The sequence below is a fragment of the Maniola jurtina genome, chromosome 11 (assembly GCF_905333055.1).
Source record: "Maniola jurtina chromosome 11, ilManJurt1.1, whole genome shotgun sequence".
Lineage (NCBI taxonomy): Eukaryota > Metazoa > Arthropoda > Insecta > Lepidoptera > Nymphalidae > Maniola > Maniola jurtina.
The window spans coordinates 1,346,114-1,371,148 of record NC_060039.1 but is presented as its reverse complement, the minus strand read 5'-3'; the positions used below and the strand labels follow the sequence as shown (position 1 = coordinate 1,371,148).

Sequence of the window (25,035 nt, the reverse complement as noted above, 5' to 3'; positions counted from 1 at the left end):
TAAGAAAGCTATACCTACTCCAAGACAGGCATTCCTCGTACCAGGCGATGCCTTGCGTGCAGTTCCCGGGTTCCCCGGCACGCACCAAAATGACGGCCCCGAGGAATTTAATTGACGTTTTTATGTATATCCGGCATTATCCGGAAGTAAAAACGTCTATAATCCGGAATCGTGAATTCAGTGTCTTTGATTTTGTTTCAACTTACGATACGCTCTGGCATCGTGCCTACCTACTATTCATTAAAATTGAGAAGACCGTCAGTACGGCACTTTCTTGCATGCCAACCAAAGTACCTACCCAACGTACCACTAGCAACAAAAACTCTTGCTTGATTAAAAATTTACTGTTTTTATTTTTAAGATAAACAAAAAAAATTTACTTCAACCATAAATATAATACCTAAGCAGAACAGTAAAGAAATCTTATAAGCCAGGTAGGTATCAGTTTGATATTAGGTAGAGATATATTTTGTCGCTGTGACATACATTTCGAAGCTATGGCGTGCTATGGCGGTGCTAAGACTGTTGTTCAACCCATACCTACCTATAGTACGCGACAGGTCAAGATGGCAATCGGGGTATGAGGCGGGGGAATACGCGTATTCCACCCGCGTTATTCCGCATCGGGGTAGCGCGGGGGCTGTGTAGATGTGCGGGGCGTCCCCACCGCGATTGCCGTCTCGACCTGTCGCGTACTATAATAGATTCGCCAAAGGACATATTAAGATAAAGTTAAACAGCCCTTAAACCCGACTACTACCCGCGAACTGCCGATAGATAGCGACAGATACCTATAGCAAAATTGTTTTCTGTCGCTCGGTGTAACTTTTCCTTTTTTGAAATTTTTTCCTCTCTCATTTGATGTCCGACTCGGTACAATAGCAAAAAAAAAAAACTTGTGGAGACCCCCACTTTTTGGATGTAACATCCTTCAGGTCAATTTTCTTTTCGTATAAAATGTAGCCTATGTCACCCGGACTATAATAATGAATTGATTGACACCTCATTCATCAAAATCGGCTCAGTTATTTAAGAACCACGGTGGAACACACAGAATCTGATACAAAAATACATACATAGATAGATTGTTAAAAATCAAAACCCTTCTTTTTGGCTTTGTCGTAGTCGGAAAAAAAACGTGTTTGTTTTCCTATGCAAGCAATACCTAATGCATGCTGCATCGCTAAATAAAGCGATGTCGTGAGGCGCTAAAATGGCAGTGGATCAGAACACGGCCTGCCAAGTTCAGTGCACCGGTGATGCTGCTTTGTGTATTGTGATCACATCTGCCAAATATCGTGTAATAGCTGTAATTGGACGGTAATCTCTATTTCTAGTTCAGGGTAAAATCTATTTTCAGTTTATGAGTTCATGAGCTCTTATATTGGAAAGGAAAGTCTCCTTGAAATTCGAAACTTGTGATTTGTATGGCATCGTCGCGTCAAATGATCCACTCATAATTATCATACCTAAATGAGAAATGTCTTTCTGTCCATCCGCATCAACGATTTTGAGAAAATTTGGTACAGTGATAACTTGCATCCCGGATAAAAGTTTCTTTTTGCCCCAGAAAATCTAAAAATCGCCACGAGATCTAAATCCAAGTAGATAAAAGTCGCCACTATCATCAATTTGGGAAAGACACAGCTTGCATCCCGTAGAAAGATTTAAATTACTTTTTATCCCGGTAATAAAAGTTTCTAAACACTATCCTAATTGACACGGACGAAATGCAGGCATTACGTAGTCTAAATATATAATAGAAAAAGCTGTCCGACTGATCTATCAACGCACAGTACTTAGCTTGCATCCCGGAGACGGATTGAAACTACTTTTTATCCCGGAAAGTAATAGAATTTCCACAGGATTTTTAAAATATTACTATCACAATCCACACGGACAAAATCGTCGTCTAAATATTATATAAGAGGAAAAGCTGACTGACTGACTGATCTACTAACGCACAACTCAAACTATTGGACGGATCGGGCTGGGCATGCAGGTAGCTATTATGACGCAGACATGCGCTAAGAAAGGGTTTTTGAAAATACAACCCCTAAGATGGTAAAATAGAAGTTTCCACGCGGACGAAGTCGCGGCATAAGCTAGTGTGATATAATTTGACACACATTTCGTGTAAAAACAATAAGCTATTACACTGTGCGCTATTAGAAGCCCCACAAATACAGGTGTCGAAAAATATAGCTAAACCTATACTCTACCTAATCTACCCAAATACTGGTATCACAGCGTAAATACAGGTGTAACCAGAATACTAGCAAAAATGCAAAGAGTGATAGTACTGATGATACCACAAAATAAAAAACCGGCCAAGTGCGAGTCAGACTCGCGCACTGAGGGTTCCGTACTCGGGAATTTTTTCCAACATTTTGCACGATTAATCAAAACTATTATACATAAAAATAAATAACAATCTGTTTTAGAATGTACAAGTAAAGCCGTTTCATATGATACCCCACTTGGTATAGTTATCTTACTTTGAATTTTTTTTTTTAATGATGTAACCACTTTGCGGTTTTCAGATTTATTCCTGTATCTGTGCTATAAGACCTACCTACCTGCCAAATTTCATGATTCTAGGACAACAGGAAGTATCCTATACTTTGTTGTCTGTCTGTCCGTCAGACACGACGGACAGACAGACAACAAAGTGATCCTATAAGGGTTCCGTTTTTCCTTTTGAAGTACGGAACCCTAGAAACGCGAAAAAAATTATGTATAAAAAAACAGGCCAAGTGCGAGTCAGACTCGCGCACAGAGAGTCCCGTACTCGGGTATTTTTTCCGACATCTCCGAAATCTTTTGTAGGAAGGAGATTTTTAAAAATACTTAAATTTTATGTTCTTTTGTTACAGATGAACAGGAAAGAGTACAAAAGAAGACATTCGTTAATTGGATCAATTCACATTTATCAAAGGTAGCTAATTTATCAAAAGCTATTCATTATGATATTAATGTATTTGTAATGTAAACAATGTCAAAGTGCAATTATTGTATATTAAATTATCTTGTAAACTGAGCTATATTAAGAACATAGCATTAACGAGATAAATACTATGTTTCCAATACTAGGTACTTAGTTTTAATAGTTATAGATTAAACTTAGTATTTCTGGAGACTAAAGTTTTAGCAGGAGCTAGAATAAAACTGATATAATTAAAAGAGTAAAAGGATTTCGTCTGTGTTGGTGTTAGCTGGCGGTCGTGCTCTGCCTTTTTGGAGTGTTTTTTTTGTTAAAACTGACTGGAAAGCGCTCTAAGGGGGTGCCGTACGTACCTATGTCGGCGAGCGCCGGTACAGACGGGGTCCACACTTGTATAGTTTAACTAACTTGTTACAAATAACTACAAACTTGACATTGGCTAATCTTTGTAAAGCCAGACGAGAGAGGAAAAAAAAAGAGTAAAATCATATTTGGTTATAGCTTTCTATGAATTCCTAAATGCTAAGTATTTTTTGCAGCGCATACCTCCCATGCGAATCGATGACCTCATCTACGACCTCCGAGATGGCACGAGGCTCCTGGCTCTACTTGAAGTATTGTCCGGAGAGAAATTGGTGAGTATGACCAAAATAATCCATACTATCCCTACCAACTTAACATTATAAATGCGAAAGTGTATCTGTCTTTTAGCTTTTTACATCCCAACAGTTTAACCGATTTCAATGTTTTGGACAGATTAAGCTTACATCCCGAGGACGGACATATGTTACTTATTATTTCGGTAAATGAAAGTTCCCACGGGTTAAATCTGAATCAATATTATATAGTTGTTGAAAAACAAGCGTTAGGAAGTCTATAATACGCAAGGAACAACAAGTTTTTCCTGTATTCCACCAAAACAGACAAATATATACTGTACAACGTGCAGTATGTGATATGTACCACTCGTTCTCCCACTACTAAAGAAGCGGGAGAAACAAGCATTACACAGTTACACACCACTAACATATAAAACCACACGCATCTTCTAGAAGTTTCACTCCGACACCGGAGTGCACAATACACTTTTGCAAATGTAGAGTCTATATCTCCTGAGGATATTCCGGTGCTGAAGTGAACTGTGAAACGTATAAGTATGTTCTTGACGATTAGTGTGGAGTTGTGGGTACACGGCAACATTAGTGTCTTCACAACCTTGTTTGTCCTCGTTTTTTCCTCTTCCTCTTCTTTTTTAAACAATTTTCCTATGTACTTATTTCGCGACTGTTATCCAAATTATACCTCCTTTCCAACATATTTTTATGTAGGCATCTACTCCATTGTCTACACATATTATGCCCCCAATATTTGTTACATTAAGTTCTTGTGTCTTGTTTTCCCATTTGACTGTCCCGAATGACTGTGTGAAAAAAACGAACTCTTATAGAATGACTCGTGCGTCTGTCTGTTTGCCACAGTCAACACACACATCCATATCTCCTGGATCGATTAAGTTGAAATTTGTTACACATTTAAACGAATTTCTGAGATCCAAACACAAACGTTTACAATTGGTATGAGACATCGTCGGTTTCGCCGATACTCGTATGTAGGTAAACCTGTCATCAATGCAAACGTAACAACCTGGCCTTACCTTTATTTCCGAATATTCTACCTATGATTTCATTCACGTTCACGATCACGGAAGCCGAAGCATGCCTCTCATCTGGCAACAAGCCATAACATTTCCATCTCAATCGCCCACTTGACAGTGGAAACGCCTTTCGATGATTGGTGAGCGCGAGTATTGACTTCAAACAAGCTTCAAACAATATTCCCTGAGTTATCTCTGACAGTTTGTTCGTTTGATTTAAGAGCTGCAGTCTTCCTCGTGTCTTTCTCCACAATGCCAATGTTTTGTCCCTGAACTTCTCTTTAACTTCACTGTACTGTATGACATTAACCTTATTTTAAAGCTTGTGTCTAACTTCACGTAAATCTGCTAGAGTAGATGGGAAAACGTCCGAAAACGAGCTTTCAGTTGCCCACAAGATAGTTTTTTTTTAATTCTTATAGGAGTTAGCCCTAGACTGCAATCTCACCTAGTGATAAGTGATAATGCAGTCTTACCACTGCGCCTGGGAGAGAGGGAGGGAAGGTAGAGCAACTGCTGAATTTTTAGCTGGTTCTTTTCAGTAGAATCTTCATTCTGAACCGGTGATAGAGTCGCAGACGTATCTTAAAAGACACTAGGTGCCCTGAGTACATGAAATAAGTAAATTTGTATTTTGATTATAAAACGCCTTCTCCTTCCGTAGCCAATGGAACGTGGCCGCGTCCTCCGTCGCCCACACTTCCTGTCCAACGCCAACACAGCTCTCCGCTTCCTGGCCGGTAAACGCATCAAGCTGGTGAACATCAACGCCGCTGACCTGGTGGACGGCCGGCCGGCCGTCGTGCTGGGTCTCATATGGACCATCATCCTCTACTTCCAGGTATACATTGAGATACTATCTGTTATATCGATAAAACTTAAAGCTAGCTATATCTAATAGGTGTACAAATCATGCCTCCAATCATCATCTTGTTCGCAAGTATTATTTCAAGAATTCCTCAGATCTACATCGTCGCTTTAGTAATTCATGGCTATACTAAGAATCCATTAATTGTTAAGGTCATCTTTCAATTAGGTAACTATTTTTTTGAAGCTTGAATGGGCAGTTCCTAAAACACGTGAAATTTAGCCTTTAAAATGTTTTTAGTATTCAGGAGTAAACTCTAAAGTAAGAATAAAAAAATCTTATTAGTTTACCAATACGTCATTGAAGTGACACCACATAGGTAATAATTAGAATTCTCCCGATTTAAAATCCGTATTAGAATGATTGCAAAATTCTGATTTGGTGTCCAGCTTTTTTTGGATCCAAGAAGATCCATGCAAGAGCTTTTTTGATTTAAGCAGAATTTTTTAACATTGAAATATTATCTAATTTAGTAGCAGAAAATGTTTTTTTTTTCCTAAATAGAATCTATCTAATTTATGTCTGTAAGGTACGAGAAGGTCATTAATCTATGCGTACAGGTGTAGGTATCTTACTACAATTTATCTAATAATAAAGGTTTATCTAGGCAGGTAGGTACCTACTTTATAGAATTGGAATGTCAATATAACATTCATTCATATTATCTAGGACTCATATTCTATTCTAGGAAACCCAGATTAGACTTATCTAATTCAAAGGTTGTTTGAGCGTAATTTCAGTGCCAGACACAAAGGCTTTATTTACCAATTTAGTATCTGTGTAACAATCGGTTGTACCTAGTTTAGTTTGGGAAAGACTTTCTAAACAATCCTACACGCTATTAGTTACAAGTTAGAACACTAGGAACTTTCACTACTTTCCAAATATAGTCCTCACTGTTTAGTTGTTTACCTTGATTTAGATAGAGATGCTATGTCATTCGAATTGTAGTACCTAACTTAGTTTTAGTTAACAGGGCTCTCTCCGTCACTCATTTCATACAATCGTAGTTCCAATTTCATTTGAATATTAAGCAACCAAAGTCCATGAAATTTTGCAGACATATTCTAGAAACTAATATCTATGTCTGTGGTTTTCCAGATTTCTGTTAAAATATTCGGTTTTAAAGTTACGCGGTCTTTAAAATTTACATACAAATCTTTGAGCCCCTGTAATTTTAAAACTACATATTTTTAGAAAAATCTAAAACACCACAGACACAGATATTAGTTTCTAGAATATGTCTGCAAAATTTCATGGACTTTGGTTGCTTAATATTCAAATGAAATTGGAACTACGATTGTATGAAACGAGTGACGGAGAAAGCCCTCTTAAGAAACAATTAGAGGAACTGTTGCTAATTCTGCTGTACATAATCCTTTAATTAAATTGAATGTCTAAATCTAGTGCTACGGTAAATGATTGATTTTTAAACCACACAAGATTTAAACCTGTTAATTTAGTTAAGAGATTGTGAACATCAGTATTATAAATTGTTATAATTGTTATAATTTTCACGTGAGTTTTAGAGTTAGTTTTAGTTAAGTTAATCAGTTCGGTTAGAGTAATATTGTTGTAATTAGGGTTCCGTACCTCAAAAGGAAAAACGGAACCCTTATAGGATCACTTTGTTGTCTGTCTGTCTGTATGTCTGTCTGTCCGTCCGTCAGTCCGTCCGTCCGTCCGTCCGTCCGTCCATCGTGTCTGTCAATAAAACCTATAGGGTACTTCTCGTTGACCTAGAATCATGAAATTTGGCAGGTAGGTAGGTCTTATAACACAAGTACAGGAATAAATCTGAAAACTGCGAATTTGTGGTTACGTCATTTAAAAAATTAAAATTTGTTTCAATTTTCAAAGTAAGATATCTATATCAAGTGGGGTATCATATGATAGGGCTTTACCTGTACATTATAAAACAGATTTTTCTTTATTTTTATGTTTAGTAAGTTTTTGATTTATCGTGCAAAATGTTGGAAAATATATCCGAGTACGGAACCCTCAGTGCGCGAGTCTGACTCACACTTGTTTTTTTCCATTTGAATTTTAGTGTACCCATATACCTACCTACCTTAGTTTTAGTGCAAACAAAACGGTTTGTTTGATAACACTGAGTTGAATGCACTGTTTGTTAGCCGTTTAAATGAGGATACATCTTGATAAAACTTAATTACCAATGCAAATACAAGGCAAGGAGCAAACAAGGATTCTTTACTTCAAAAATGTGATAAAGAAAACTTTAAAAAGATGAAAATAACTTAGGTTTTTGGTTCTGAAAAAATCACTAAGTATTCAAAATGTGAAACAGTCGTACATAAATGTACAGGCAAAGATATACAGTCAAGGACTGTTGTAACTGAATCATTGAATACAAGTGTAAATTAAAAATTTATAAAACCCCCGACGATCCAAAGTATTTCAGTTTTCCAAAACATCATTTTCAAATAAATAACTTGATAAATAATTATGTATTTAGGCAACGTCCATCTTGACAGCTTGACATTTGTCTATTGACATAATATTATGAACCTAACGGTTATCTAACCTTCTTTTCTACAAGAAAACTAGAAAAGAGCTGATAACTCTTAAACGGCTGAACCAATTTTTTTAGATTATAGCTAAGAACACTCTCGATCAAGCCACCTTTCAAACAAAAAAAACTAACTTAAAATCGGTTCATTCGTTTGGGCGCTACGATGCCACAGACAGATACACAGATACACAGATACACAGATACACACGTCAAACTTATAACACCCCTCTTTTTGGGTCGGGGGTTAAAAAGACAACTAAGTACCTAAGTATTTTGAATCACCAAAAGTAATAGGAACGATAACTTTCGTTTGATAACTTTTATTAGTTTGGTTATTGTTAAAACAAACAGAACGAAAAGTAGATCTGTTGTCTCGATACAAATCAAATCAACGAAAGATATTTTTATTCATCAAAGTGTGGTTCAATGAATTAGTCCAATATTTTTGCAATGATAGTTGCAAAGGCAACCATGCAGCCTTAAATAGAAGAAAATAAACGAAGTTCTACTTGTGCTTAGTGGTGCTACTTGATATGCCTTGTTCCCATGTATTTACTTATCTGTTTGTCCCTGCTCATTATATCTATTTAACTGTTATCCGTATCTTCTTTCCCTGTAGATCTATTCTCATTTTAATTGGCTTGAATATATTTTGTTTGCGCAAGCTTCGCTCAATGTATTGGACCCACAGGACCGAGGACGCAAGGTGGGTGAGATGCAAGCTTGACCATAACCTATTTATCAATTTTGTAGAGCATTGAGACATGAGAGTATCTTGAGTATACGAGGTGTAATTATTATTAGGACACTAGCAAAAACTTTGCGCAATTATTACACACAACACAAATAACCATTTGCCTTATACTTGTAGTTTTAGTGAATAAGCATTTTTCAAACTCGCAATGTATAGCGTGCAAAACTCGGGGTCATTGCCTACGACGTGGCAATGACCCCGTGGCACCTAAAGTTACGAAACTTTCGTTGACCTCTAGCGTCAGTTAGTTGTTTTATTTGCAATACATTGCGAACTTTTGAAGATACAGGTTTTTTTTATTTTTTTCGCGTTTTTTCGTGGTACCTCTCTGATCAGTAATCATCAGTACTATCACTTGTCTTCGTTTTATTATAGCGTTCTCATTAAAACCTGTACTCATATACTTCTCTTCACCAAAGTTTGAATCTCTATTTTTGACTAAATACTATTATTACGCATTGGTTATAATTATTCGTGTTTTAAAAATAAGTAGATACATTCAAGGCTCAGAGCATTTTTTTCGTGCCTACTACTATAATTTTAATTAAGTATTATAATATTTAGATTTAAAATATGCAACGGATAATTTTATATTTCACTTTTATTCGGTTTTTTTTTTGTTCAATAAAGTATTTAGTAGCTATGTAAGTCATAGTTATAGATGATGATACCTTTCTTTTATTATTTCATTACCTTTATCTAAGTACTATTAGTACCTACCTCATTCATTCCTTTTAGTTTTTCGCTTGCAAATCTTTTATTTTTATTACTTCTGCTAACTGTTAAAATGATGAGATAGACGCACAGCCTCCGCACTAACCCGGTGCGGGATAGCAAAACCTAAAACAAAAAAATCTTGTTTTTTTTTAATTTCACAATTTTTAGTGGCCTAACTGTACTATTATATGCTATGCCCAGTTAAAACCTACTGTTAACTAAGCTATTATACTGATCGCGAGCAATTTGCTCTTATCCATTAAGGAGTTCTGTTCTCCATCTTCAAAGATATTCATCAGATCTTCACCAAATTTATATGGGATCACCTGTACAGTATACCCTTTCAAACAAAAAAAAATCCAAATCGGTCCAGGGGTCTTTGCAGGGGATCATACATTAAAAAAAAAAGATTCCGACGAATTGAGAACCTCCTCCTTTTTCGAAGTCGGTTAAAAATTTAATAAATGGGAGATGGAAAGTGAAAGAATAGGTACTTATTTATTTATTTTATTTAACATCCGTATTCCTTTTCCCAGATTGAAGAGAACAGCCGCGCATTAGAGTACTTGGGCGGGTCGCGATGCGCCTCTGTGATGTCACAGGAGTCAGGCGCGGCCACCCCCACACACAGGGCTGAAGACAGATGGAAGCAGGGAGCCAAGAAGACCTTGTTGCAATGGGTGGCAAATGCCTTACCGAAGTAAGTTACCTATAGCCTACTTTTATCAACTTGGATGAGACCGTGGACTGTGGACTTATACCAGGCTGAGATTGTTGTGGGCTCTTCTCAGACTTGGACGCGTTTGGAACCCTCGTAGCTTTAGTTTTAAGTTTACGTAATTAATTGTCACCACTATATCATCTTTCAAGTCTAACAAATCTGACAAACCTTCGTTTTCTAGTGGATTTTTCATTTCGGAGTAGCAAGAATTTTTCCTCACTTTCCTTCTGGTACACCAACAAATAAATAAACTTAATTACACCAAAAATATTTTCAGTTGGGATGCAGAAATTATTCTTAAGTATTACTAAATTATTATTGACCCCTTTCTGGTTTTTCGGTCACGGCTAATATTGCTCACTGCAATCGATTTTTGATATTAGAATGAGTATGCCCGTTTCTATTTAAAACTGGATCCTCATTTACTACCTACTGTTAGTCCTAACTTAACCGTCTATTGATTTTTTTCTCTCTCTCTCAAGGGACTCAAACATCCAAGTAACAGACTTCGGTCCATCATGGCGCGACGGTATCGCTTTCCTCGCTATCATCGATGCCATCAAAGCTAACCTTATCAACTTGGCCGAGATGAAGAGGAAGACCAATAGACAGCGTCTCGAACACGCCTTCGACGTGGCAGAAAGCGAGCTTGGCATCGCCCGGCTCTTGGATGCTGAGGATGTGGATGTGGACAAGCCAGATGAGAGGTCCATCATGACCTACGTAGCACAGTTCTTGCATAAATACCCTGAACCTAAGGTAATATTTTAAATTAATTTAACTCTACCTGATTGTTGTACCTACTCGAAAATTAAGGTCGTATCTCGAACTCATACTAATCTTTTTATTATCCAGACAACAGGCCCAGATGCCGTCGCAGCGGTGCAAGAGGAATACGAATCACTTCGCATGTGGTTAACGGAGCGTGTCACTATCATCCAGCGGCAGTACGACACAAGGACTCTCTCGAGAAACTACGAAGATTATGTGCGCGCCGAAAACGATCGCCTCGCCAGAGAACCCATCTACCAGAAACTTGAAAAACTCATGTACACACAAAGTCTAGTCGCCATCGCACCCAAATCCTGGCGGGAACTCGTCGCTCTGTGGATCGACCTAGAGAGATTGCACAGGCGATGGCTTTGGCTCCTAGATTCCGATCTACCAGGAGATTTCTGTAATGTAGGTGAGTGGCTGGCGCGAGCCGAATATTTATTGTACTTCGACGAAATACCCACGGCCCTGGACGACAAAACCGCGGCTATCATCAGCGAGAAATTGGAAGAGCACAGCCAATTTTTCGCCGATTTACCAGAAGTGATCGAGAGATTCGAATCGGCCTTGAGATCTCCCGACGCTTCTAGGATACCCCCAGAGAGACTACAAGATATGAAAGATCGTTTACAGACAGTTGAACGCAGAGCCCCACAGAGGAAAGCCCGGTTAAAGTACCTCGAGCACAAGTGCTGTATCGTGGCTTTCACTGAATTGACGAAGGCCAAGCTCACCGTTTGGACGGGAAAGTACGGCCGCGTCGACCACGCTCGTGCCTTATTAGATGATTATGATAATTTTGTTACGAAGAATAAGATTTTCCAGGAATTCGATAAAGCGTATATTGATATTAAACAAGTAGCAGAGGAATATAAGAGAGTGTGTGAAGTAGATAGAACTGAAGCGAGAGAAATTGATGCCTTCTTAAGGGACGTTGGGGAGAATTGGAGGAGAGTCGCCTCCGATGTCAGATGTGCTCGGAGCGTTTTGGAGGAAGTCATTGCTCATTGGGAAAGATGGACGACATTGGTAGACCAATTCACTAGTTGGTTGGACAAAGCCCAGCATATGTTAAGGGTTTCGGAAGACGAGAGGTTAGAGTTTTTCCAGGATCTGACTGTTTGGAAAGAGAAACACCAGTTGCTAGGTGATGCTGCTGGATTCTTGGCAGCTACATGTTCCGAAGAAATTACTTCTGAGATAAAGAGAAAATATGTGGAGATCACCGAACGCTGGGAACGTGTTTGGGAAGAAGCAGAATGGTAAGTTTTTAAATGTAACTGATATGAAATATTATTACTTACTCAAAACAGAATAATAATCTCGCAAAAATTAAAATTAAAAGTTTACGTACGTCTTTCTAAAAATTATACTAAATACTACTGGTTATAACTTATAAAACACTTAGTTAATCCGTTCATTTTTATTTTTGCATAATGATGAATTATATGAAGAGTGATTTATAGAATTTTTGAAAACATAACTTTTTGTCTTATAGTTTCATGCTCGATAAACTCAACTTTCTTTTAAATTTCAGTTACGTACGCGGTGGAGACGCACTACGTCACCGCAGGGAGTTGGCTCAAGGCATCCAGAACCTTGACTCCTGGTTGATCAGCGCTGAAAACTTGCTGTCCAGGCAACCAAGAGCCAACACAACGGACATACAGACATACATCGATCAGTTACTGCAGCTTAACTCTGAGATTGAACAACATGAGGAGCTATTCAAATCTATCAGCAGGTATTTGGAAGAAATAATTTATTTATATTAAAACGAGTACAATATATCAAATATGTTAGTTTTTTATAGATTAAGTTATTGGTTTACTGCCGGACTGGAATCTGAATGGTCATAGATGTAAGAAACACTATAGTTATATAAACTGTTCCTTGTTCTCGCAAACACATTCAAGTATAAAATGTGTAGGTATAAGGCCGATATAACAGCTAATTCTTGAAATTAAACTCGATAATAACCCAGACCGACAGCTTTTAATGTGACACGGAGGAAACGAAAAAGTCAAAGTGTGACCTCCAAATTCGGTCACCCATCCAGTTACAGACTTGGGTCAACATAGTTTAACAATCGCAGTCGACTGATAACGCTGTCAATAACTAGGCTATATGTCCCACATTTTTAATAAGTGTTAATTTTTATTTTCCAGGACTTTCCAAAACGCGATCGCAGAGCTACCACGCGATGACGTTGAAAATAACATGAAGAAACTAAAAGAGCAGAAGGAAGCCCTTGTAAGAGTGAGGGCAACCGTGCCGGTCAAACTGCACCAGTACAGACAATTACTGGTGCAGCATGAGTCACTAGAGAGTGGTCAGAAGGAGATCGGCCAGTGGTTGGATAAGGCTGAGGAATCTTTGAGGACCACCACTGAAACTAGACGGTAAGTTGAAGCACTTCCATCAGAAGCTCAGTATTTGCAGAGTTAGCCTAGTCGTTAAGACGTCCGCCTGTTATTCGGGAGGTCGTTATAAATATTTTAGCTAGTGGGGAAAAAGGAAGCCGGAAAGGCATTCCATATTCTAGCAGTGCGTATTAGAAACGAGGAAGTAAATATCTTTTTCGTGAAGACTTCTTTCCACTAGTAAAAATTGAGCAAAAGCAACAAGATCCTATTTTATACATTGTCTTTTCCAGCGAGATAATAGAGGAGCGCTACGAGATCCATCGCAGCTTCTTCTCGAGAACTACGTACTACCGCTCAATGCTGGAGAGCAAGAACAAGGTGTTCCAGAACATCGTGAACTCGGCTGATACGGACAAGAGCGCTGACGTCACGGAACAAGTGCGTCTGATGAGGGATCTCAATGAACGGTAAGAAACGGTTTTTGAAGAAAAACTTTTTTAGGTGACTTTATTTTATTTTATTCAGATATAAGTTAGGCCTTGACTGGAATGTTACCTGGTGGTAAGTGATGATGCAGTCTAAGATTGAAGCGGGCTAACCTGGAAGGGGTATGGCATGTTTTTATTAAACTTACACCCTTTTGGTTTCTACACGGCATCATACCGGAACGCTAAATTGCTTGGCGACACGGCTTTTCTGATTGGGTGCTAACTAGCCACGGCCGAAGACTCCCACCAGACCAGACCAGAAATTTAGAAATTATTGATTTCCAAACTCCTGCCGGGATTCGAACCAGGGCCCTCCTACTAATAAAACCACAGCGCTTACCACTGCGCCAGAGAGGAGGTCAATGCTTACCACTGTGCCAGCGACGTCAATCAATGTATGGACTATGAATACTGACGATTCAGCATCGTTATTGTCCAAATTTTTATGTTCGGTACCATCAAGGAAATAGGTCATTCCACCTTTTAATTACACTCTTTTTCACTAGGTTCGCCCATGTTTCATCAGAGGCGACTCGCAAAGAAGCTGAACTTCAGCGTCTCGTCCGAGCCTGGAACGAGTTCGAGACCAAGAAGCGGGCGGTGGAGGAGTGGGCCTCGAGAGCTGAGGCCTTGCTGGCTGACAACAGGGTGGACTCCAAGCAGGCCGTGGACTTCCACAAAAGGTTCTTCCAAGGAGCCGATGAGAGGGCCGTATCGGAACTCGTTCGTTCTGGAAGAGAACTTATTGAGGTTAGTAAAAATGAGCAGATCAAAAGACAATGCTAAAAAACCCCATTCCAGGCGCCAAGTATCTAACTCTAACTATAGGTATAAATAAGTAAATAAATACTGCATAGCGGACATCATCGAAATCGATGTCTATGTATATAATGTGCTAATCCAGGATATCATCTATCTCCATTCCAAATTTCAGCCAAATCCATTCAGTAGTTATTGCGTGAAAGAGTAACAAACATACACACGCACACACACACATACAAACTTTCGCCTTTATAATATTAGTGTGACAAACACAATGTAGTCAGGAAAGAAAGTGATAAGTAAGTATTTAATAAGTAAATAATGACCTCTGTCAAAATTCGAATAGCAGTATATCACAATTAGCCAATGATAATGCCCCCTATGCAGGATTTATTTACTCACTTATACCTATAATTTGAGTTACATATCGTATGACCTAGGTTTTTCCCCCATACTTACTATTTAATAAGCATTGTCCTTTTCGAATATTTAACGATTGGGTCTGTCCATGAGTGATTTACCACGTCCTCTGGTGCGCTTAAGTACCTACCTACTTAAAAAGAAATTTTCCCAACTAGCTGGTTAACGAAGAGGACCGACCTCGAGTGGTACAGACGGTTGAGGAGCTGCAGCGAAGATGGAAGGAACTCCTCGACCGCGCGCCGCCGCACCTCATGCGCTTGGAGTTCAGACTGGACGAGGCCGTCTTCCACCACTGCATCAAGGATATTGAGAAGGAGATCGTTTATGAAGAACAGGTATTTAGAATAATCTCAGCTTTTGAAGTATCTAAAACTTCTTAAGGCGCAACTTGAGATATCTTTTTTAGTCAATATTCGAACGGCCGCCAAACAGAACTGCTGTTTTGAGACCGCCATCTTTTGTTTATACACCAAGTTAGACATCATCATTATCTTTCACTCACTACTGAGCACAGGTTTCCTCTTGGAATGAGAAGGGTTTTGGCCATAGTCTATCACGCTGGCCAATTGCAGATTGGCCGAATACTCACACCTTCGAGAACATTATGGAAGTAACTCTTGGGTATGCAAGTTTCCTTACGATGTTTTCCTTCATAAAGCATAATTCCAAAGAGGTTTGTTCCCGAAGTTAAACTACAGACCTCCCACTTGTACAAGACCACAGCACATTAAAGAGATGTCTCGCATTGATCGTGCTAAGTCTGCAGATGGCACTTATTATCTCTAATAATAGGTATTATATGTTCCTCCTACACCCAAAAATTGAATATGGGCATAGGTTGTTACGGCTATACTATAATGGAAATCACTCACGATAGTTTAAACGTTGATAACGGATATTTCGGATATTTTTGAAAGTTACAACATCATAACTGATATAATTTTACCAATCAAGCCAGATTGGTAAAATTACTATACTAGTAATTGGTAAGTTAACTAACTTTATTAATTGTTTAGAAATTATATTAATCTGGTTGTAACGTTTAATACTCTTCTTTAGGCGTACAACCAAAGCGACGATGCCGACGGGATATTAATCCGAAACGAAGAGTACTTCCGAAATCAAGGAAAGGTCATGCATGTGGAACAATGCCTCCAAAATTTGAAGAAAATATCAGAAAGCTACACACATCAAACAGGAGACAAGGCCCTAGAAGATGCTTTGAGACGATGCGAACAAGAGTGGGAATCGACTGTTCATAGGGTAGAACATTTTAGGCAGCAATTGCAAAGGATACCTGCTAAATGGGATGCCTATAGAGAAAAATTCAGAGAGATGGAGAAGTGGATGGATCATGTGGACAAGACAATGGATAGTATAGTGAGAGAAGTCGATTCGGCAGAAGCTTTTGAGAAAGAAAAGACTATCTTCCAGGTAAGTCCATAAAGCGTAAGCATTATAATAATGCTTTCCATATTTTAATTACTTTTATTTACTTTTTGTTTATACTTGGTATTTTTAAATTAAGATAAATGTAGCTCAAGTCATGTCATTGATAATAAATATAATTCTTTTTTCGTGCTAACGTTGGACAAATAGTTAAAAGAATTGATGGTAACTATATGAGATTTATTTTTTACTACAAATTTATTTTTCATATACCTACGGTTATATCCATAGTTACATAAAAGTCCTTACTCTTAATTTATATTAAAATTGCATGTATTTATGATGATTTCAATTATCTTATAGAATATTTGCCGCGAGGCTGACCGGAAACGAGAAGACATGAAATGGCTAGTTCAGACATTAGACATGCTTTCTAATCATTGTTCCGATACAGAAGCACAAGAAGAACAACTTAGATTAGAAAATCTAATTGCCAGATACAAAAACCTTATTCCAACTATTGAAATTACTATGATAAAGACGGAAACCTACACGAGATGTTACACATATCGCCGAGAAGTACACGAAGTAATTTGTATACTTGAGAGTGCCAAGGAACAGGCGAAGGTGGAACCAGATCTACAATCACTGCAACACGTCGAACAACTTGTGCTAGAACAACAAGCTGCCGTACAAAAATTGGATAGACAGAGACCATCGGTAATGTCAATGCTACACAGAGGTAAGGAACTTATAAAAGACGCCAACGCTCCCGCTTTTGTAAGAGAAGACGTCAGAAACCTTGAAACTGGTTGGAACACCGCCTATGAAACTAATACAGAACGACTTGATAAACTTGTTGATACCCAAAAAGTATGGTCGAACTATGAATATCAAAAAGAAGATTTGCTTTCTGATATCAACAGTATAGAAAGCTATGTTGCACATCCAGGCTTAGAACTTGGAGTTACTAATATAACTCGAGAACTTCAAGAAACGAAAGCTGTTAGCACGGACTTGGAACGTGCAAAGGCTGAAAAACTACCTCAGTTGCAGAAAACATATGCAGAATTGCAAGCGTTAACTTCAAGTAAACCCAAACCAGTCATTGAAAAAGATTTAGAAACTATAGAGCGTAAATTAATAAGGGTACAAGATGATGTCCAAACTAAGGTGGAGCATTTAGAAAAGTTCAACGAAGAATGGGTTAAAATCGAGCGTAAATTAGAGCATGTTCGAGATTGGATAAAGAAAGAAAGCCCTGTATTAATATCTCAGATTCGGTCAGAAAATATTACACCAGAAGAACGCGTTGAAAAATCTCAAGCGTTACAAAAAGTCATTGCTGAAAAGTTGGAAATAGTAAGAAATGTTGCCGATCAAGGAACTAAATTAGCAATTGAACATCGTGTTCAAGATGCTAATAGACTGAAAGGCGAAGTAACTTTACTGGAAAAAATGATGGCAGACCTACAGCGCTCTATGGAACATCAAACAAAAGTTGTGGAACATGACTTAGCGAGTTGGCAGAAGTACCAAAAAGGTGTTGCGGAAATCAAACCATGGATAGAAGAAATAGAGTTAAAACTAGGCAGTGTTCCCAAACCAACGACTCTTCCCGAAGCGCAGCAATTGCAACAGCAGTCCAAAGCCTTAATTGCTGACTGTGATAAACAACTTATGAATTTACAAATTTTGTCCAGTGTCAGCCATCAATTATCTGGAAAGACTAGTGCCCCAGATGAGGTAGATGCTATTCATTCCAGATGGGCCGTTGTTCACGATTTGGCTGACCAATGGAATAATAAGCTAGACAAACTAGTCAACAACTGGGAAAATTTCGAAAAAGAAGCTCAGAAACTGGAAACGTGGGTTGAAAGTGGCGAAAAACTTCTCAGTTCTCGTAGCATTAACGTAGAAACACCTCAAGTTGAAAAATTGGACCGAGAACTTAATAAACTTAAATCGTTTGGCAATGAGATTTCACAGCAACAAGCTAAAATTATCAGTCTCTCACAAATTTGTGATAACATATGCCATAGTATTCAACCAGAAGGATCAAATTTACTTAAAAGTAAAGTAGCAGATATCAAGGACCGCACAAACACATTAGCTGAAACTGTAAGGACAAAGGTTAATGAACTTTCCGATAAAATTATTGTTAAACAGGAGTTCCTTACTAAATTACACAATTTTGATAGCTGGATAACTGATTTTAGAAGAAAGACTGAAAGTTTTGACCAAATTAGCAGTGACAAAGTAGAACCAACTTTACAGTCTATGCATGTACTACTTCAAGAACATGCAGCAAAGGCTCCTGAATTCACTGATATATACAATGAGGTTAAGAACATGACGTTGGCATCTCATCCCGAAGAGACGAGATCACTTAGTGACACTTATTCCAATATTGCTCAACATTATCAGATCATTGAATCTAATATTCAGCAAAATAAAGGTATATTACAAAAGTGGTCAGATCTTTTAAATTGGTATGAAGATAACAAGCAACAACTCAATCACATTCAATACCAAATAGAAGGTCCGAAATTAACTCCTGAAAGCTATGAGATTCTTCGACAAGAATTAGTAAACGTTATAACAAAAATTCCAGAATGGAAAAGCAATACTGCTTTGTTAGATGGTCCTTCTAGAGTAAAAGTGACAGACCAAAATACTGGAAGAATTATATCCCCCAGTACTTTAGTCAAAGAAATTGAAGTTAAAGCTGATAATTTGTTGAATCTTGTAACTTCTAAAAGAGATTTGGTGCAAAAAGTTGGAGCTAGGTGGGATAAATTTAATCAGCAAAATTTTGTATTAGTTCAAGTCTTACAAAATGTTCAAACAGTTTTAAATGAAATGGCTCAAAAACCTGTTCCATTGACAGAAGCTACTATTCAAGAAATGCAAGAAAAATTAGACAATCTTGACGCAGAATTAAAAGAAAAACAATCTGTGAGAAAAGATTTAAGAGAGGAAGGCTTACATTTAATGAGAGAAGATCAGCCCAATATGGGTACTATTCAAAATGCTTTATCTGCGGCTGATAACAGTTGGGAGCAAATTGTTAACTCTGTCCGTGATACAAAAAATAAATATATACTTCTTTCGTCGACGTTGCAAGAACTTAAAAACTTCACAATTGCTTTTGACAGAGAAATGAATAGAGCTGAGCAATTGTACAGTGAATGTAAAGATGCACCCAACGATTACATGCAAACTGCTCAATTTTTAGATAAAGCTAAGAAATCGTATGAAATCTTGAAGCGATCAAAAAGTTTACTAGACCAAATGGATGTTATTAAACAATCTGTTTTAAAGCAAGCATCTACTTTAGGTGGGTTTGATACAAGCCCCCTAGAGGATGCATTCTTGAATTCCCAAACTCAATGGGAAAAAGTCAATGATGCCATTATAAAGAGGATACAAGATTTGGAATCTCAACTTATAGTATGGCGGCAAATTGATGACACCAAGAATCAAGTAGTTAGTTGGTTAAGTGAAACAGGACAAAATTTAGCAAATGCTTGTGACAATTTGGAAATTAGATTTGGTCAAAATCACCTCATGAAATACAAGGAAGAATTGCCGCTGTATCTGGGTCTGAAAAACAGTATTAAAGCTAAGTGTGAACAAATTACAAACATAAATAAAAATATTCCATTAGGTCAAGTCTCCTCAATAATTGATTACTTAGACAATGAGTTCGATGCATTACAAACATTAGCAGGTAATTTAGAAACTGCTGTATCGTCTTTAGAATCAAAAGAAAACAAGTTGAAGGAAAATATTAAACGTCTTTCTGATAACATAAGCAAGATTCGGGATGATATTATTAAATGCGATGACATGTCTGGTGACAATGCTAAGATACTCGATCGCTTAAAAAAATGTCAATCCTGTAAAGTTGAACTCCAAAATCTAAGCGATGAGATCGATAATCTCACTCAAAACGTATCAGAGATGAACGCAAACCATCCTGGATTTTATGAATCTCTAGTTCCAAAAGAACTGAGCACGTTACAAAAACGTTTTGAGAGCGTTTTACTTCATGCAAATAAAACTGAAACGACTTTGCTTACATTCCTACAAAAATTATTTACAGATAAATTAAGCATGTTTAACAGAAATTTAAAAATATTAGATGATAAAACCAGATGGTGTATGCCTGATGTCAACAGTGACAAATATAATTTAGAAGTTAAGAGTGCTTCTCTTGCTGATGTCGAAAATGGAATTGACGACTGTAAGAAAAAAATTGTTGAACTCAAAGAAGCTTGTGCAATATTACGAGCAGTAGCTGAACCAGCGTCTGCTCAAGAAGCTTCTGCTCAAACAGAAAAAGCTGAAAAAAACTTGGACGTGCTTACTTCAAACTATGATGAGATTAAAAATCGACTGCAAGAAAATATTGAGGCTTGGCAAGAATATGAAACACTCTTAGAAAATGTTTCACATTGGCTTAAAGAAAAAGAAAACCGAGTCAGAGAAGAAGCGGCTAGTCTACTTGATGTCAATGAAATTGATAGTAAAATTATAGAATTTGAAAAACTTAATGATGAAGTCAAAAACTACAACAGTGAAATAAATAAACTGGCTGATATTGGTGAAAAGGTCTTATCTCGTAATCCAGATTCACGTATATCTCAGTTCATTAATCACTTAGAGGCGAGGTATCAAACTGTCACCAAATTTGTAGATCACCAACTAAATAGGCTGAAAGATTTGAAAAACAACAAAGTTAAGTATGACAAATCAATTGCAGATTTTAAAGACTGGCTTAAAAATACTAACTCTAAGATTGCAGAGATAGCAGCAATGAGTAAACATGCGAAACCCTCGGCTGCTGATTTGGAACAAGTAAAAAAATTAAATGAAAACAAAGAATTAGGTCAGAAATTACTTAATAGTGCCATTGAATCTGGTGAAGCTCTTTTTAGTGGTGTCAACCCAGATGGTCGTGAGCAAATTAGGAATGAGTTAAGATCACTAAGAGATTCCTTTGAAAATTCAGTAGACTCCTTGAATAATGTTATTAAGGATATTGAAACTACAATTAACAAGCGGTCTTCTTTTGACGATACGTTTAATCAAGTACAAAAATGGATTAGCGAAAAAGAAGCAGAATTGGGAGAATTTAAACTGTCACCAACTCTCCCAGAAAAGAAAGCTCAACTTCACGCTAGTAAAATCTTACATCAAGAAATTGAATTGCATCAATCATTGCTATCCCAGTTGTCTGATAAATTAAAACTTATGCCAGACGAAGAAGCAGAAAAGAACCTCACAAAGATCATAGACAGATATAAAAACATTTCAACAGAACTTAGCAAGAGGATCTCAATATATGAATCTCACGTAGTGGATCATGAAAAATACGTTCAAATGTTTGAAGACATCCGAGATCGACTCAATCATGTTCTTGCTGACAACAGTTTAGTTAGTTACGCAGTTATTTCTCAAAAAGAAGACGTAGATTCAAAAATTTTTGCGATTGAAAAAGTTATATCAAAATCGCAAGAAATTGATAATGCATTAGAAGGTTTGAAAACACAACTTCATACTGTTCTAGAAACCACCAGTCCAAATGGTCATCCACTTCTTATAAGCGAGTTTGAACAATTAAAAACTACTTGGGATCAGTTTACAAAACAATGCAAAGAACACGATAAAAAACTTAAAGATACATTAAAACAATGGAATGAAAGCCAAAAAACTTTAGAGGAACTTGAGGAATGGCTCAAAGTGAAAGAAAATCAACTTAGAGATCAAAGTCTAAAAAGCAACCTAGAAGCTAAAGTAGCCCATCTTCAAAAAGTAAAAGAAATAAAAAGTGAGCTAGCTTCAAAATCAGCTGACTTTGCTGCACTAACTGATAAACAAAATGTTAGTGGTGATACGGAACTCATTTCCAAAACTTCTAAATTAGCAACAAGATATCACACTCTGAATAATCTTGTAAATGAAATTATATCTAAATATGAAGTGTTCGTATCAGAACATCAAGAATTTGAAAATGAATATGATTCTATGGAAAAATGGCTCATGGGAATGCTGGGTGACCTGCAAGATTTAAATGAAATCGTAGGTGATTATGCTGTTTTACAAGACAAACAAAATAAAGCAAAAGAGCTTTATGAAACCAGAAACAAGAAAACGCCTACGTTCGAGGAGTTCCTTAGTTTAGGTGAGAAACTTTACGCTCATACTAGTCCTGATGGTAGAGAAATAATACGTCAGAAAATAAGAAAAATAAGAACTTTATGGGATAGCTTCGGCGACAGCTTCCAAGAAACAGTTAATAAGTTAGACCAATGTCTTCTCCAATTTTCTGATTTTTCTTTGGCTCAAGAGCAATTAACGAAATGGTTAAAAGACGTTGAAAGGGCAATGCAGCGGCATACTGAATTAAAAGCTTCTCTGGAGGAAAAGAAAGCACAATTACAAAATCATAAAATTATGCATCAAGAAATTATGACACACCAGCAATTGGTGGAATCCGTTTGTGACAAAGCGCAACAGCTTGTAGACCAAACTCATGATGCTTCTTTAAATGTTTATTTGCAATCCATTAAACAGCTATTCCAAAACATTGTCACGAAATCTCAAAATTTGCAAGATAACTTGGAAGACTGTGTAAAAAGGCACGAAGAGCTTGTACACCTCATTCAGCAGTACAAAGATTGGCTTGGATCACAATCAGAAAAGTTGCTAGATATTGAAAATGCAGTAGGGGAAAAGCCTGAAATTACACGAAAACTTCAATCTGCTCTAGCTTTGAAAGATATCGAAAAAACAGGTTCAAATAAATTGGATGAAATACGAGAAATATTTTCCGCTGTTAGCAAAAGTACATCTGAAACTGGAAATGCAGCTATAAAAACAGAGATTGATAATTTACATCAACAATTACGAAAAGCGGTTGATAGTATTGGATCATCTGAGCAAAAATTGAAACATACACTTGATATTTGGAATAAATTTGACACTTCTATGGAATCAATATCTGAATGGCTTAAAGATATGGAAAATAAATGTCGTGATCAAACACTTTGTTCAACATTAGCAGAAAAAGAGGCTCAGTTGCAGAGGTTTATAAATCTTCGCAATGAAATTCACGCTAAGGAGAAGGAAATAGATGCATTTGTTGATGAATCTCATAGCCTTATTTTGCTAAGTGGCGTAGAAAGACTAAAACCTCTTGTAACTCAAGTTAGCAGTCGTTACCAACAGCTTCACTTAATATCTAAAGATATAGTGAATCATTGGTCTGAATTAGTTGCTGACCACAAAAAATACGATCAGCTTAGAATTGAATTTGATACATGGCTCAAGCCTCTAGAAGAGCAATTATCACAGATGATTACAAAAGAAGATAAGATGACAATTGAAAGTAAAGGCAACAAATTGCAAGTATTTTTATTAGAGCGAGAAAATGGTGAACATAAAGTAGGTATATTAAGTACGGCTGGTGACAAAGTTTTGCCTGAAACTGCTGCGAATGGAAGGGAAAGTATAAGGTCTGAGATAAGAGAACTTAGAGATCGATGGGATAAACTCAACGACAGCATTTTACAACAGCAAAAAGAATTTGAATCTCAGACATTGCAGTGGTCTAATTATCAAGATGTATTGCAACAGACGTTGTCTTGGTTAGATGAAAAAGAAAAAATTGTTGAAAGCGAAGATAAAGCTGTAATAAACTCAGCTCAAGAGATCAAGTCCAGGTTACTTAAAAATAAAACACTATTGCAAGAAATATGTTCTCATAAAAGAGTAATCGAAACAGTCACAGAGAAAGCTAAAAGCGTTGCTGCTAGTATTGCTTCTAGTAAAGGGGAAAGTGATGAAATGACTTTATTAATTCAATCTATTTGGGATAGATACAATGCTCTTACAAATAGATTATCGGCAGTCATAGACAAACATGAAGGAGCATTTGAAGTATACCAACAATTCAATGATCAACAGAAGTCTCTTCAAGATTATCAAAAGCATTTGTGGGATCGTTTGCATTCACTATCAGATTTTACAGGAAATAAGGCAGCTTTGCAGAGTAAGCTTGTTAAAATACAGGAACTTTTGGATGCTGTCCCTACAGGCAACAATAAGCTAAAAATATTGTTAGATCTGATTCAAAATAACGCAACAAAATTGTCACCTCGTGGGAAAGAAGCTATGTCACGAGAACTAGGATTGCTGAAAGCGGACTTAGAAAAATTTACAGCGACAGTGCATGACGTTAAAAGAGGTATTGAAGAGAAAATACAACAATGGATTGAATTCGATAGTGCAAATGATCGATTGCAACATTGGTTGAGTGACACAGAAATGAGTTTAAAAACTTACACTCCTAAAGCAACTCTAGAGGAAAAGATCGACCAACTAAATAAATATCAGGTATGTAGAATTTTGTTCACAAATAAAATGTATTTTAAAAAAAACAATGTAAAAAATAATGTAAATATTTTAAACAGGATTTGAGTAAAGCGATTGATAATCACGAATCTGATCTGAGTGCAGTTATTAACTTGGGCGAAGCCTTGGATCAAGTAAGACTTATAAAGATCAAAATTTAACTTATGAGCACTGTAGGGTGTAGTCTAATTTTCTCTAGATTACGATCTAATCTCACCGAA

The 25,035-nt window shown here is 37.1% G+C and overlaps 1 protein-coding gene across 9 annotated transcripts in view; it reads left to right on the top strand.

The window, feature by feature from the left end:
• Positions 1 to 25,035, top strand: part of LOC123869376 (nesprin-1) — a 186,773-nt gene that overhangs the window by 58,107 nt on the left and 103,631 nt on the right. For 8 of the 9 annotated variants that reach the window (XM_045912259.1, XM_045912265.1, XM_045912262.1 and 5 more), the window contains 14 exons: positions 2,877 to 2,938; positions 3,484 to 3,579; positions 5,263 to 5,439; positions 10,007 to 10,170; positions 10,674 to 10,950; positions 11,047 to 12,227; positions 12,503 to 12,709; positions 13,134 to 13,367; positions 13,622 to 13,798; positions 14,326 to 14,569; positions 15,160 to 15,339; positions 16,064 to 16,438; positions 16,757 to 24,796; positions 24,874 to 24,948. In XM_045912259.1, the coding sequence (XP_045768215.1) occupies positions 2,877 to 2,938; positions 3,484 to 3,579; positions 5,263 to 5,439; positions 10,007 to 10,170; positions 10,674 to 10,950; positions 11,047 to 12,227; positions 12,503 to 12,709; positions 13,134 to 13,367; positions 13,622 to 13,798; positions 14,326 to 14,569; positions 15,160 to 15,339; positions 16,064 to 16,438; positions 16,757 to 24,796; positions 24,874 to 24,948 (11,489 nt within the window). The remainder of the gene's footprint in view (positions 1 to 2,876; positions 2,939 to 3,483; positions 3,580 to 5,262; positions 5,440 to 10,006; positions 10,171 to 10,673; positions 10,951 to 11,046; positions 12,228 to 12,502; positions 12,710 to 13,133; positions 13,368 to 13,621; positions 13,799 to 14,325; positions 14,570 to 15,159; positions 15,340 to 16,063; positions 16,439 to 16,756; positions 24,797 to 24,873; positions 24,949 to 25,035) is intronic. The other variant, XM_045912261.1, reaches the window with a different exon arrangement.